Source organism: Dipteris shenzhenensis, chromosome 14 (genome assembly GCF_047967505.1).
Source record: "Dipteris shenzhenensis isolate YYH24624 ecotype China chromosome 14, Dip_SZ_1.0, whole genome shotgun sequence".
Classification (NCBI taxonomy): Eukaryota; Viridiplantae; Streptophyta; class Polypodiopsida; order Gleicheniales; family Dipteridaceae; genus Dipteris; species Dipteris shenzhenensis.
The window spans coordinates 2034533-2048071 of NC_141609.1; the positions used below are offsets into that span (position 1 = coordinate 2034533).

General features: G+C 43.0%; 1 protein-coding gene across 1 annotated transcript in view; it reads right to left on the reverse strand.

Moving 5' to 3' along the window:
- LOC147894054 (UPF0235 protein At5g63440) overlaps nucleotides 1-3363 on the reverse strand; it is a 108957-nt gene extending 105594 nt beyond the window's left edge. Inside the window, exon 1 of the mRNA XM_087385090.1 lies at nucleotides 3032-3363. Coding sequence (XP_087241216.1) covers nucleotides 3032-3146 — 115 coding nt within the window. The 5' untranslated portion in view covers nucleotides 3147-3363. The remainder of the gene's footprint in view (nucleotides 1-3031) is intronic.
- Nucleotides 3364-13539: the final 10176 nt, after the last annotated feature.

The window sequence follows — 13539 nt, forward strand, 5'->3', positions numbered from 1 at the left end:
CTTGAAGAAATGGCCTGTGACAAATACTTCTGAGAATAAACCCAGACCCACAGCATATAAAAAAGGTCTCTTTCAACAACCGTCTCTGAGAAAACACGACAGCACCACATAGAAGGGAGAGCTTTGACGAAATAGACAAAGCAGTGTTAAAAAACAGTGTCGGAAGCAGGATCAGAAAATAGAGGCTGAAGAAGGGGAGTGCTATAGGAAGGGGGGAGAAGAACCTAGTGCTCTGATACCATGTTGGGCAGTAGATAAAAAGTGCTCAAGGTGGAAGAAGCTCACAAAGTGGGAAGGAGAGAAGACTGGTTAACCACAGAGCAAAAGATAAGCCAACACATAACTTGGTATTAGCTATTAGCCTTACGAAGGAAGGCTACAATATGATCCACTCAAACCAAATACGTACCACCTATTTTATAGGCTACGAAGTCTCCACATAGACGTCCAAATCATACACTAGATCCTCATCCTCCAATCATGTTGCTGTAGATCAACATCCTCCACCAACCATCATAATGTACACATCTCAATAAGATTCATGTATGCCCTTTGGTCACCACCTTCACTAGGGGTACACATCTCTTCATGGCACATGCACCACCGTTTGGTACACACGTCCTTTCAATTGTACCTCTTCACTCTCTATATAAAGAAAGGTCATTCATGAACAAAAGCATAGAATCCCTTATAGTAAATATTGTAACTCTGTTGTTCATTTACTTCCTTCTGCTTTTAAGACTCTTTCATTACAGCTAATAGTGATATATTAACTATGATACCTTACATTCAGAAGCCAGCTAGTCGGACATAACCAGATTTCTTTGGCATTCTCCATCCTGTAGCAAAAGTCATTCAGCTCTGTGAAAGAAGCTGTTCCTCCCTAAGTAATGAACATTCTTAAGGGAAAAAGTTATATAATCAAGTCTTTGTCTTCCATTTCTTCCTCGATCGATGCAAGCTGCTCAATCACATCCTTAAGATTTAAAGAATCTCCTTTACTCATTCTTAAACCATAAAGCCGGTTTCTCAGGCACAGCAGTGGCATCATTTGTCACCTCACACTTTCTCTGCAACATCTCCCAGGCATGAATAGCAGAGTTTGAATGTACACGGTCATATTATTTTTCAAAGACAGGTCAACGGTTGCATGCCATCTCCACCCCCCTGCTCCCACTGCAAGTCTGCTACTGTTGACTTTTCTATCACTTCTGGCTTCTTGTCCTTGCCTTCATCCACAGCCTTTCTTCTATGAGAAAGTTATAAATCTCTCCAGAAGGTATAATTTATCCCATTCGATTTCTTGCTTTTGAGCACTAACCCCTAAACATATACCATGTTTGTGTTTCTTTGTGTGACTCATTACAACTCCTTCCGACAGCTAGATCCCAAACTTTCCTAGAGCTGAATCTTGACCTTGCCATGTGAATGCATGGATGGTGCTTCTATTCTAATGTACGGCAGAAAAATCCATGAACACCATTTTGGTCTCATTGATGTGCCTTGGGAAATGTCAAAGTCATCTTCAATGTCATATATGTGCCAACATTGTAAAATTTCTAGAACAGAAAGGAAATGTGGAACTTTGGATGGTGTATGGCCCATAAAGGACACAAATGACAACTTCCATGTGGTGACCAAAGGAGTGGACAAAATTGGGAGGCTTACACACTTCACGTGTAAATTACTGATGAGGCTCGTTTGAGCGAGCTGAAAATGCAGCGAAGAGAATTATAGCAGCCACAGTTCTGCAGTCTGTTCAGCACTTCCCTGCATTATCTCACTGGTCAGGTTGTAACTGAGTTTTGCACTTGCTGGCCACCACTTTGTGGAGCTTAATAGCATTTCCTGTTTGCGAAATTATCTGCTGTACATTCCAGTTCTGAGTGTTTTCTCTTGTTCAAATGTTTGGTAGCGTGATCAGAGAGAGTTATGAGATCCCTTTGCATTCATATTCCTCTGCGGGGACCAGCATTAGGTTGCAGTCTTATTTTCTGACAGCCAAATGGAGGATCCAAGTACTTGCATCAACTTCAAAGATAAGAATATCGAAATTCAGAGTTTTCACCACAATTCTCACCCACATGCAAAGATGAAAGAGGATGAACAGCACTTAGACTGCAAAAATGGATGTATTGCAGCTTAAGCATGAGGAAGATAGAGTGACTAATATGGAGCACAAGCTGGTACACCAAGATGTATTCCAGAGTTTTACACCCTCCTATCTAGGACAGGGTAGAGGGACTTGCCCAGATCTGTGGTCTTTCAACTTCCATGACAGCCGGGGTCGTTTCATCACCCTATGAGGAGGTTTATGTGTAAACATCCTTAGCCTTTGGTATTCCACACTTGGGAATTACTGTACCCTTCCATTTTCCTGTGTTTATTAAGTTTCATGAAGGGATTCACACTCCACATAGGTTGTCCTTTCAAGTCTCCTTAGTACGTTGAGCCTTGTTCAGGACTATCATGTTGATCCGCTCTGCTTCTTGCATCTCACTCAATCCACGTTCACTTTTGACCGCGTCGATGCTTTTCAAAATGTCAAATAGTTCTTAAGAAGTAGTTATGACATTTAACATAACTGAACCGTACAAAATTTCATTTTCACAGCGTAAGAGGTCCTCCTTAACTGGCAGTGGAAACAGGCCCCTGCACCTAAGCAAGTGCACAAAATTGGAAACGTTTAAGACGTTTACTGAAGTTTATAGTAAACTGTGTTAAAACCCCGAAAAGGCTATAGTAAGCCGCGCTATAGATACATCCAGCTCGGGAAATGGCTGAGAATTCACCCATAATGTTTGATTGTCACTTGGGTTTGCAAACTCGCTACAAAAATGGTCGACCTTGGTTTTCATACATAGCACATTCCCATAGTGCATATCAAGCCAACATATAGGAACCCCAAACATTCACAAGCCTTTCGCCGAATTTCTCTAAGTTCCTCCGACTTTTTCTACGTCGAAATCACACCCATACTTTCTCTTCTTTAAGTCCAAATATGAGATGAGCAGTAATTGTGATAACACACCCGTGATGAGCACATGTGAGCCGCAGTGTTTGCAGTAATAAACGTAGAGATCAGACTCGGGGCCATCTGGTGCAGCATCTTCGCTTGAGTAAGTATGAGTTGTACGCTTAGGCATTTCTTCTCGTGGAACAAGAGGCTGGAGGCAGGCCTTGTGGCTATGAAGCAGTCACAAATTCGACAGTTTGTGTCAATGTGAAGGACGGACGAGCCAGTATTTTTGAGTACGATGGTTATGGTATTCAACTTTGCACCTAGGTCTCTATTAGAATGTCTCCTAGTTTGCATCTCTTATAGATTTGCATGTGATTGAGTTCATTTATTAGCACTGCACCAGCACTGCTCTCCTCACACTTTAGCAGTGCTCTCTCCTTACACTTTTTGGGCCCTGCAAGGGTCCTAAGGGATGTCTTGGTTATTGAGTTGCTAATTAGGTCCATAGTTTTGAAGTTAGTTCATTTGGTCAATTTGACCATGCAAATTGTGGTTAGTATGAGCTTTTAAGTGTGCGTTAGTAGTAGTTCAAGAGGTTTTAATATGTTTAGAGTTTAAGTTTCTATTTGCTTGTGGAGGTCCTAAATGTTCTTGTCTTTTGTTCTGGAGATCCTAATGGTTTTGTCTTATGTTAGGTATTTCTCTCTAAAGATAGAGGCTCTCTTTGTCTCGTGTATGACACCACCTTTATATAACTCTTGCCAAAATAGGCACGTCCCCACTTTTATTTAATGGTCCATCCACCACACACCTCTTTTCTTTCACTCATCGACCTTTCCCCCCTAGTCCTTCACCTTCAATTGCTTTTTCTCTTTTCCTTTCCTTCCCATTTACACCTATCGTTTCCCTTTTACAAGTTATTGGAAATATTTATGGAGCTACTTTACAATTAGACTTATAATGACATTCCGAAAGACAGGGCCTTAGTGGCATCCCATGCCTTTCTATTCTAATTTTGGAGAGCTCTCTCTCTCTCTCTCTCTCTCTCTCTCTCTCTCTCTCTCTCGTATGACACCACTACAAATTGAGGAGCAACAAGTTCTTCTGCAGCAGCAGGATGTTGCCCACAAGGAGGGAAAATGGGCCATGGTCCGAGATGGTAGGTTGTTGACCAGCACCCATCGGGCCCCCACCCGTACCCCCTAGGGGGACGAGGCCTATGAGACTCAGGTTTTCGAGACCCTAGATTGCACCATTTGGAACTGTAATACCTTATGGTCAGACCCACGGAACTTCTCGGAGTCTTATACAGGATGCACACTCCCGATTCATGTGGATCTGGATCCGACGCACAGACACCTGTGACCTTTTCATAGCAATATGCTACTTCCCGCCAGACACATCCCACTTCGCCAGAGTGGCATGAGAGGAGGGTGAGACATCGCCATATGCACCCTTACATCAGGATATCCCAGACCTTTCAGCCCGCAGGGAAGTTCTCCTTGTTGGGGACTTCAATGCCAACATGAGCACGCATTAGGCACCACTCGTGGACTTCCAAGATGACTCTATCATGCTACCAGACATGGACCTAGACGGAGCAGGTATGACCAAGACCTCATTGAATCGACACGGGCCTGTTACACCATATGGACACGCGCTCCTTGATCTGGGCAGGATGCATGATCTCATCATCTACAACGAGCTTGACCTATGGCCCTCCTCAGGTGGTTTTACTTGCTTCCCACACGGGGGGGGCGGGGGGCACTAGTGTAGTAGATTACATCATGGGATCCCCTACCTTCACTTCATGTATCACCGACTTCACCGTAGCACCACTTCCTCCAGGAGCTGATCACACATACCTATTCTTCACTATTGCCACCCCATGCTTAGCCACACCACACACACCACATAGGAAGCACGACATACACTTTGATCACAGCCTCTCACCAGCCTACTCTAGATGCCTAAACAGACTCCTAACCTACATCGATCACATACCACTCATAGAGGACCGTACTGCCCTGATTAGTCCCACACTGCACAAGGTTGCCCTCCAAATCGTTCCCCACACCACACCGTCCACTAGACCACCACCTCTTGGTTATGTACCGTGCAACAATTAGTACGATGCGGAGTGCAAGGCTTATCGCCAACAGCTCCGACTTGAAACCAAATGTCACCTCTCGAACACACGAGACACGGTACGCAAGTACCGACATCTCGTACGTCGAAAGAAGCATGCATTTCATCGTCGAAATGAGGAGGAGCTGCTGCACATCTTGTACAGCAGCAACTCTAAGGATTTTTGGCGGAGATTTCTTGAGTGTAGGCCTCCATCACCCCTCACTGACACGAGAGTCTGGCACACGTATGCACACCATCTTTATGATGTCCCACACCAGCCCACTCTAGATCTCATACACACACCTCACCCCACCACTTGCACGTTGTTCACCAGAGGGGGAGTCAAGGATGCGACATTGAAACTACACAATGGCTGAGCTAGGATCACGAGGGGCTATGCACTAAGTTTATCGCATATGGGATCGACACGTTAGCCCCGATCCTAGCAAAGCTATTCAATGACGATGTTTGCCTTAGCTTCCCACACACCTGGACACTCAACACCATCACCCCCATCCACAAGGCAGGGGATCCCATGGACCCGAGTAACTACAGGACTATCATGATTGGACATGTGATGTCCAAGATCTATGCAGCTGTAGTGGATGCATTGATCAACGTGTTCGCAGAGATGAGAGGGCTCAGAGTAGAGGGTCAGGCCGATTTCAAGCGAGACCATGGGACTATGGATCACATACCCACACTCAGGAGTGTCATTGAGGAGGCCAGATCACGAAAGGAGAGGGTATATTGCTGCTTTATGGATTTTCACAAAGCCTTTGACACAGTACCTCGAGCTCGTCTCATCACATGCCTACAGACACTGGGATTTGATCAGGAGATCCTCTGGGCAGTCATGGCACTGTATGAGAGAGTCTGAGGCCAAGTTCAGACAGGCGTAGGTTGGACAGATGAGATCTTGAGTACCATAGGGGTCAAATAGGGTTGTCCCTTATCACTGACCCTGTTTGGCCTCTACATCGATGAGCTTGAGACTTTCATGGGGGCGTTCGGAGGGACTAGTTGCTCACTTGCTAGGATCATCATCAGGATTCTTCTTTATGCAAATGATGTGGCACTCTTGTCATCCACAACCGAGGGGCTCTAGCGACACCTAGATGCACTACAGTCTTTTTGTTTATCCCATGACTTGGAGGTCAACCTTGACCAAGGTCATGATCTTTAACACCTCTCGAGCAAGCATGCAACGGAAGCAGTTTACTTTTACTTTCGATGGGTCACCAGTTGAGATAATATCCTCATACACTTACTTGGGGGTCATCTTCTCCAGCCCGATCTTCACGATGAGACCAGCGATGCAAGCCAAACTGAGCAGGGGATACGCCTCATTGGCTCGGCTAGAGAGACCATGCTTCCACTCCCACTTCCAGGACCCTCGGACCAAGGCTCTTCTCTTAAACTCCTTGGTCTGACCAGCCGGTATGTATGGCAGCCCTTGTTGGGGGCCTGACATGTCAGAGATAGAGTGGACACGGGTGGAGCGCCTGCAGAGCCTCATGCTCTTACGGATGATCTAGGGGAAACCATCTGTACCACATCACATCATTCAGGCCGAGTTTGGTGCTTCTCCACTCCAGCTAGATGCAACCTTTCAGACCATTATATACCTACACCGGGTTAGATCATATGGGGACTGCACATCACGGAGATAGAGGTTGCCATGGTTGGCTCTCGATTCCTCCATGAGGTTGGCAGTAGAGGGAGACGAGCGATGCTGGTATGCACAGACTCACAGATGGTTTGTGAGACTAGGGTTCCACATCGATAGGATACCTCCTTTTCAATACAGTTTAGATGCCCCTCCGGTACTCCCACCCACCATCCCAATCGGGCCACACACTAACCAGGTCATTTGAGAGGATCTCCTACAGCTACCCACCTTTAGGACCTGGTTGGAGCCGAGGGAGCTTCAAGTGAAGTTGAGTTTCTACAGAGATTACTGTCTTTGTATTTCGGAGGAGGGACTCATCACATCACCGGGGTACACTGAGCTTCATATGCCTCACTCACTACGGATCTCCGTCGGACAGTTTCGGGTATCATCACACCGCCTCCTCATAGAGAGGGCATAGTAGAGGGGATTCTTAGGGAGCATCGCTTATGCATATTGTGCGATTGTCAGGAGGTTGAGTCGGAGGAGCATTTTATTTTCAGGTGCCTAGTGTACTACGAGATCCGCGGTCGCTACCACTGCCTCTTCAGAGACAGCTTCGAGCTCCTTTCCAAATTCCTTGCCTACCTAGATTATAGATGCCTCGCGGCCTTCATTCACGAGGGGGTCCAACACAGAGAGCACTTACTCAGGCGACGGGGCTTGGCCACATCATCAGACACCTCTCAGAGTAGGATCACAGAGTTCTTCCCATCGAGTGACATTGATTGTCCAATCTCTAGCCACAGACATGACAGAGACCCTGACTTGACGATCGCAACATGACACATGAGACATAGAGGGGACACACAAATCACTTTGGGGGACCTCCCATCATTGTTTAGACCCGGGATACGTCCCACAAGAGTCACGGTGGCTCTGGTCTTGCATCGAGCCTCGTCCAGGAGACCAAGACACACAACACCCCTCGACGAGTGCCAGTGTCCCATCACCGACTATGCATTGTGGCCAGGGCGACATGACATATGGAGGATTCCGCTCCGCTCTAGTCCTTTTCTTTTCATTGTTACATCCAGATGTATTTGATTATGTATGATCAAACTTAGGATTCAGCATGGGTGATGATGCTCGCTTCAATAGCTCCACCCTTACTGTGATTTGTATCAGGTTTTCTTTCAGTCTCATAGACCCATCGGTCTTCTGAAGACTCTAATAAAATTTCTTTCTTTCTTTCTTTCTTTCTCAACCTCTCTACAGTCGCTCAGCCTCTCCTTCCATACCTTTGTGAAACCAACCACTTAGCCTCTCTGTACAGCCCATACCATACAGTCCATCTGTACCTTTGACGTACCTCCGTCCGTACCACAGCTCAGAGTCATACTTTCGTACCTCCCCCATCAAAACCTCTCCATTCCTCCCGTCTGTACCTAGCCCTAGCCCTAGACCTAGTCCTACTCCTCCCTAACCCCGAGTTGGGCTAAACCCCCAACCCAACCTAGGGGTTAGGTTAAGCTAGGGGGTTCAACACACAGCCAATTATGGACTAGCCTACCCTCTCCTCCAACTCCCCCTCAACTCCCTCAACTCCTTCAACACCCATCAAGACTCCATACTCTATAGTTGTTGCAGCCATGACACCGAGATGACACCCTCTCCATATGCACGGAATTACCAACAAGAAGGCTCAAAACGACCCATCCTCGGGCAACAGGATTAATTTTTTTATCTATAGCAAGCAGTGAGAGAGCTACGATTGGAGCTTGTAGAAGTAAGAGCCCGACCTCACATTCTGGAAGGGCCTAGTAAGCAGGCAGTAATTAATGAGGCTGTAAAATCTTGTAAGGACTCCCCCCTACCACACAGCTAGTCTCTACAGTCAAGATCTTGTTCACACTAAAGTACAAACTACTAAGATGGAAGTTATTGTGGAAGTGGACAACAAAGCAAGTAAGTCTAATATTCAAGCAGAGATTAAAGAACACGAAGCTAGATGTGATAATGCGCTGAAGATTCGAATAGGGGGACTCCCAAAAGATTGGTACAAGAAGGACACATATAGTGAAATATTGACAAAGATCAAAGCAAGCTTGCCCAACATTGAATGGGTGAATGATGATGATGACTCCAGGCCAGCTTCTATTTTGCACTATAGAGGTCATGCAATCCTTACTCTGAAGTCAAAAGATATGCGGCTCAAGGTTCTTTGACAATCTTACAAGTTGAAGGGCACCAAAGTATGGATAGCAGAGGAGCTTACACAAGCTCAACTCAAGATTAAGGCAACTGAATCAGCTAAAGTAAGGGCAGAGATATGATGAATTGAAAGCAAGAAAGATAGAGGGGGGGCGGGAGGGAGTGAGAGAGAGTGGATAAAAATATGGAAGGTTTGTAGAGAAGAAAATAGCAAGTGGATCTTAAAATAAATCATGATTTTTTGAAAATAAAAAATGGCCTTTTTCACTTCTTTAAGAATCGCCTTCACTTAGACCTACCTCACGACAAGCCAAAAATCATTTTGCTTTCTCCTTTGCATCTAAAAACACCCACTATACTAGGAGGTAGTGCCCATGCGTACTTGTGTGCACTCTTGTTTATGTGACCCAAATGTTTTCTAAGTCTATCTTTTGTCATGGAGGCCTAAACTCTACCATATTATTGACCTATTTGATATTACAATGTGAACTATGATCACATGAGCATTGGTGTTATTATCCTTCATCTCGTATACCTCCCTTACCATCAAGAACACGCATCCTTAGGTTCTCAAAACATAAATTTACATAATTACAATAGAATAATTTTTTAAGCCCCCCAAATTCACGCACATACATGTGTGTGTGCACGTACATATGCGCATGCGCCTGTGTGTGTGTGCGCATGTGCGTGCACGTACATACACGCATGCACCTTTGTGTGTGTGCGCATGCGCATGCACGTACATATGCGCATGCACTTTTGTGTGTATGTGCACGTACATACGTCCACGCGTGTCCTTGTGTGTGTGTGTGTGTGTGTGTAAGACAAGACAACAACCCCTTTTGCATAGTGAAAAGACAAAAGAGTCAGGGTGAAGGATAGAAAGAGAACATTCTAGAATTAAGGAAGAGTTTGAGTATGTAGGTAAAGCACCTACGAAATTGCATAAAAAGTATATAAGAGCTTTGATAAGAAATGACACTAAAGTTTTTGCAAAAAAAAAAGAGCTTGGTGAAGTCCATCTCTTTTATTGAAGAGGAGAGTCTGCATACCTGCTGCCACCATCCAATAACAAAACATGGTAAGAACCAGCTTAACTTTAATTGGGAAGACAGGTGTCATAAACACTCCTCCCTCATTATTAGGATCACAATAACATAGTAGCTTAAACACATACTTAAACACCTCGATGTGGAAAAAAAAGGGAATTATTGGGGGGAAATCAAGTGAAATTACGGAAACATATGGGGGAGGAAGAGGAAAAATAGGGAAGAAAATATGAGAAAATTGGTTAAAGATGAGAGATAGAGAGACAGAGAGAGAGAGAGAGAGAGATTTAGAGCTTTAAGAAAGAAATTAAAAATAAGATAGAAGGAATCAGGAAAAATTAGGGGTGTTTGTGAGATAGAAGGAAAAGGAATTAGAAAAATTAGGAAAAGGGAGGATTAAAAAATTAAATGGATGCAAAATAAAAAGGAGAATAGTAAGTGTGTGTGTGTGTACCCACCTTTGCCCTAGTAGGATACAACACATTAGGTGAGATAGTAGGTTATCACCTAGTTTGATGACCTACTGTCTACCCGAAAAGGACTAGTAATGTTTTAGAAGCGTCAAATAAGTAGCAGAAAAAGAATAAATACTTGAGTAAAACATGCGATTTTGAAGCAATGAGAGTTGTGCCACCATCTAACAAGAAAACATGGTAAGAGCTAGCTTAACTTTAATTGGGAAGACACGTGTCATAAACACCCCTCCCTTGTTATCAGGGTCACAATAAAATAGTAGCTTAAACATAGACTTAAACAGCTCAATGTAGAAAAAAAAGGGCCTAAAGAGAATTTGAAGAAAAGGAAAAAGGATTTAAAAAGTTAGTTTTAAAACATTAATAAAAATAATTGGGGGGAAATCAAGTGAAATTAGGGAAAATTATGGGGGAAGGAAGAGGAAAAAATAGGGAAGAAAATAGGAGAAAAATGGTTAAAGATGAGAGAGAGAGATAGAGAGAGAGCTTTAAGAAAGAAATTGAAAAAAAATATCGAAGGAATGAGGAAAAATTAGGGAGTGTTTGTGAGATAGAAGGGAAAGGAATTAGAAAAATTAGGAAAAGGGAAAATTAAAAAATTAAATGGATGCAAAAGAATAAGGAGAATAGTAAGTGTGTGTGTGTATCCACCTATGCCCCAGTAGGATACAACACACTAGGTGAGAGTAGGTCATCACCTAGTGTGATGACCTACTGTCTACCCGAAAAGGACTAGTAATGTTTTAGAAGTGTCAAATAAGCAGTGGAAAAAGAGTAAGAGAAGTGCTTGAGTAAGACATGCGATATTGGAGCAATGAGAGCTGTTGGTTTTGCAAGTAACTAGGGGAAAAAAGAGTTTATATGATAGCCATAACAAGGATGGAGTGGGCTAATCTAGGAATTGTTTGGGGTGGAAGACTTCTAAGAAAGAAGAAAAACCAAAAGAAAGAGAAAATTGCTCGGTGAGCAATGAAGTGAGTCAAAAGGCAACACCATGATGACTTAAATGTAATAAGTGCAACCATCCAAAGATGCTTGGGATGAGGGAGAAGAGCCAGAAGAGGGTTGTCAAACATCCCATGAAAAATCCTGAATGAAAAACAAGACACAAGTTAGAGAAAGGAGTCAAGAAGCCAAAAAAGGCCTTAATCACGTAAGTGTACTATGTGCAATTGTCCAGAGTTGCAGGGGAAAGGACATGTGTATGGAAGACAAGACAACAACCCCTTTTGCATAGCGAAAAGACAAAAGAGTTAGGGTGAAGGATAGAAAGAGAACATTATAGAATTAAGGAAGAGTTTGAGTATGTAGGTAAAGCACCTACGAAATTGCATAAAAAGTATATAAGAGCTTTGATAAGAAATGACAATACTACAAAAATGCTTTTTGCATAAAAAGTATATAAGAGCTTTGATAAGAAATGACAATAATGTTTTTGCAAAAAATATTTTTGTAGAAAAAAATAAGAGCTTGGTGAAGTCCTAATAAGCATCTCTTTTATTGAAGAGGAGAGTTTGCATACTTGCCACCATCCAACAAGAAAACATGGTAAGAGCCAGCTTAACTTTAATTGGGAAGACAGGTGTCATAAACACCCCTCCCTTGTTGTCAGGGTCATAATAGTATAGTAGCTTAAACATAGACTTAAACAACTCGATGTGGAAAAAAAGGAGCCTAGAGAGAATTTGAAAAAAAAGGAAAAAGTAATTAAAAAGCTAGTTTTAAAACATTAATAAAAATAATTGGGGGGAAATCAAGTGAAATTAAGGAAAATTATGGGGAAGGAAGAGGAAAAAATAGGGAAGAAAATAGGAGAAAATTGGTAAAGATGCGAGAGAGAGAGAGAGAGAGAGAGAGAGAGCTTTAAGAAAGAAATTGAAAAAAAATTAGAAGGAATCAGGAAAAATTAGAGAGTGTTTGTGAGATAGAAGGAAAAGGAATTAGAAAAAATAGTAAAAGGGAAAATTGAAAAATTAAATGTATGTAAAAGAAAAAGGAGAATAGAAAGTGTGTGTGTCTTCTACCTATATAATTATCCATCTACATGTTTGTATATCTATCTTCCTATCTATCTATTTGTCTCTCGATCTATCTATCCATCTATCTCTCTGGATTCCTACCTATCTACATGTCCATCTATCTATCTATCTTTCTAAATGTTCTTCTCTTTTGTTCTGGAGATCCTAATGGTTTTGTCTTATGTTAGGTATTTCTCTCTAAAGATAGAGGCTTTCTTTGTCTCTTGTATGACCCCACCTTTATGTTACTCTTGCCAAAATAGGCACATCCCCACTTTTATTTAATGGTCCATCCACCACACACTCCTTTCTTTCACTCATCGACCTTTCCCCCATAGTCGTTCACCTTCAATTGCTTTTTCTCTTTTCCTTTCCTCCCAATTTACACCTATCATTTCCCATTTACAAGTTATTGGAAATATTTATGGAGCTACTTTACACTTAGACTTATAATGACACTTCGAAAGACAGGGCCTTACTAGGATCCCCACCTTGTTTTAAAAGGTGTCCCTCTAATAATTTTTTGCCTACCTATGCCTTTCTATTCTAATTTTGGATCTCTCTCTCTCTCTCTCCCTCTCTCCCTCTCTCCCTCTCTCTCTCTCTCTCTCTCTCTCTCTCTCTCTCTCTCCCCTGTGGCGAGCCCTCTCAAATCAACTCATGAGCATCCTCCTCCTTTATCAATAGGGCAGTCAGCATGTGCTCTCTTGTTATAAATGTTGGATCATCGGGTTCATTTATATTAGCTAAGAATTCTATAGTGAGAATTTATTAGCAATATCGATAATCAATAAAAAATAGGAAGATCCCCCCAAGGACTGTGTAGGCATCTTACTGCACAAGTCAACATGCACCAACTCTAGAGGAGCGTTTGCTCTATTTTTGCTTTCTTGTGGGAATGCCTTTCTCTATTTCTTGCCCATCATGCAAGCTTCACACGGCTCTTTGATTTCTGCTACTATAGGTAAGTGAGCAACCATACCTTGCTTCTGCATCTCCTTCAGCACTGCAAATCTGATGTGACTGAATCTTTCGTGCCAAAGACTGCTTGTTCCCACTCCTATGGTGGCTGTAAGAG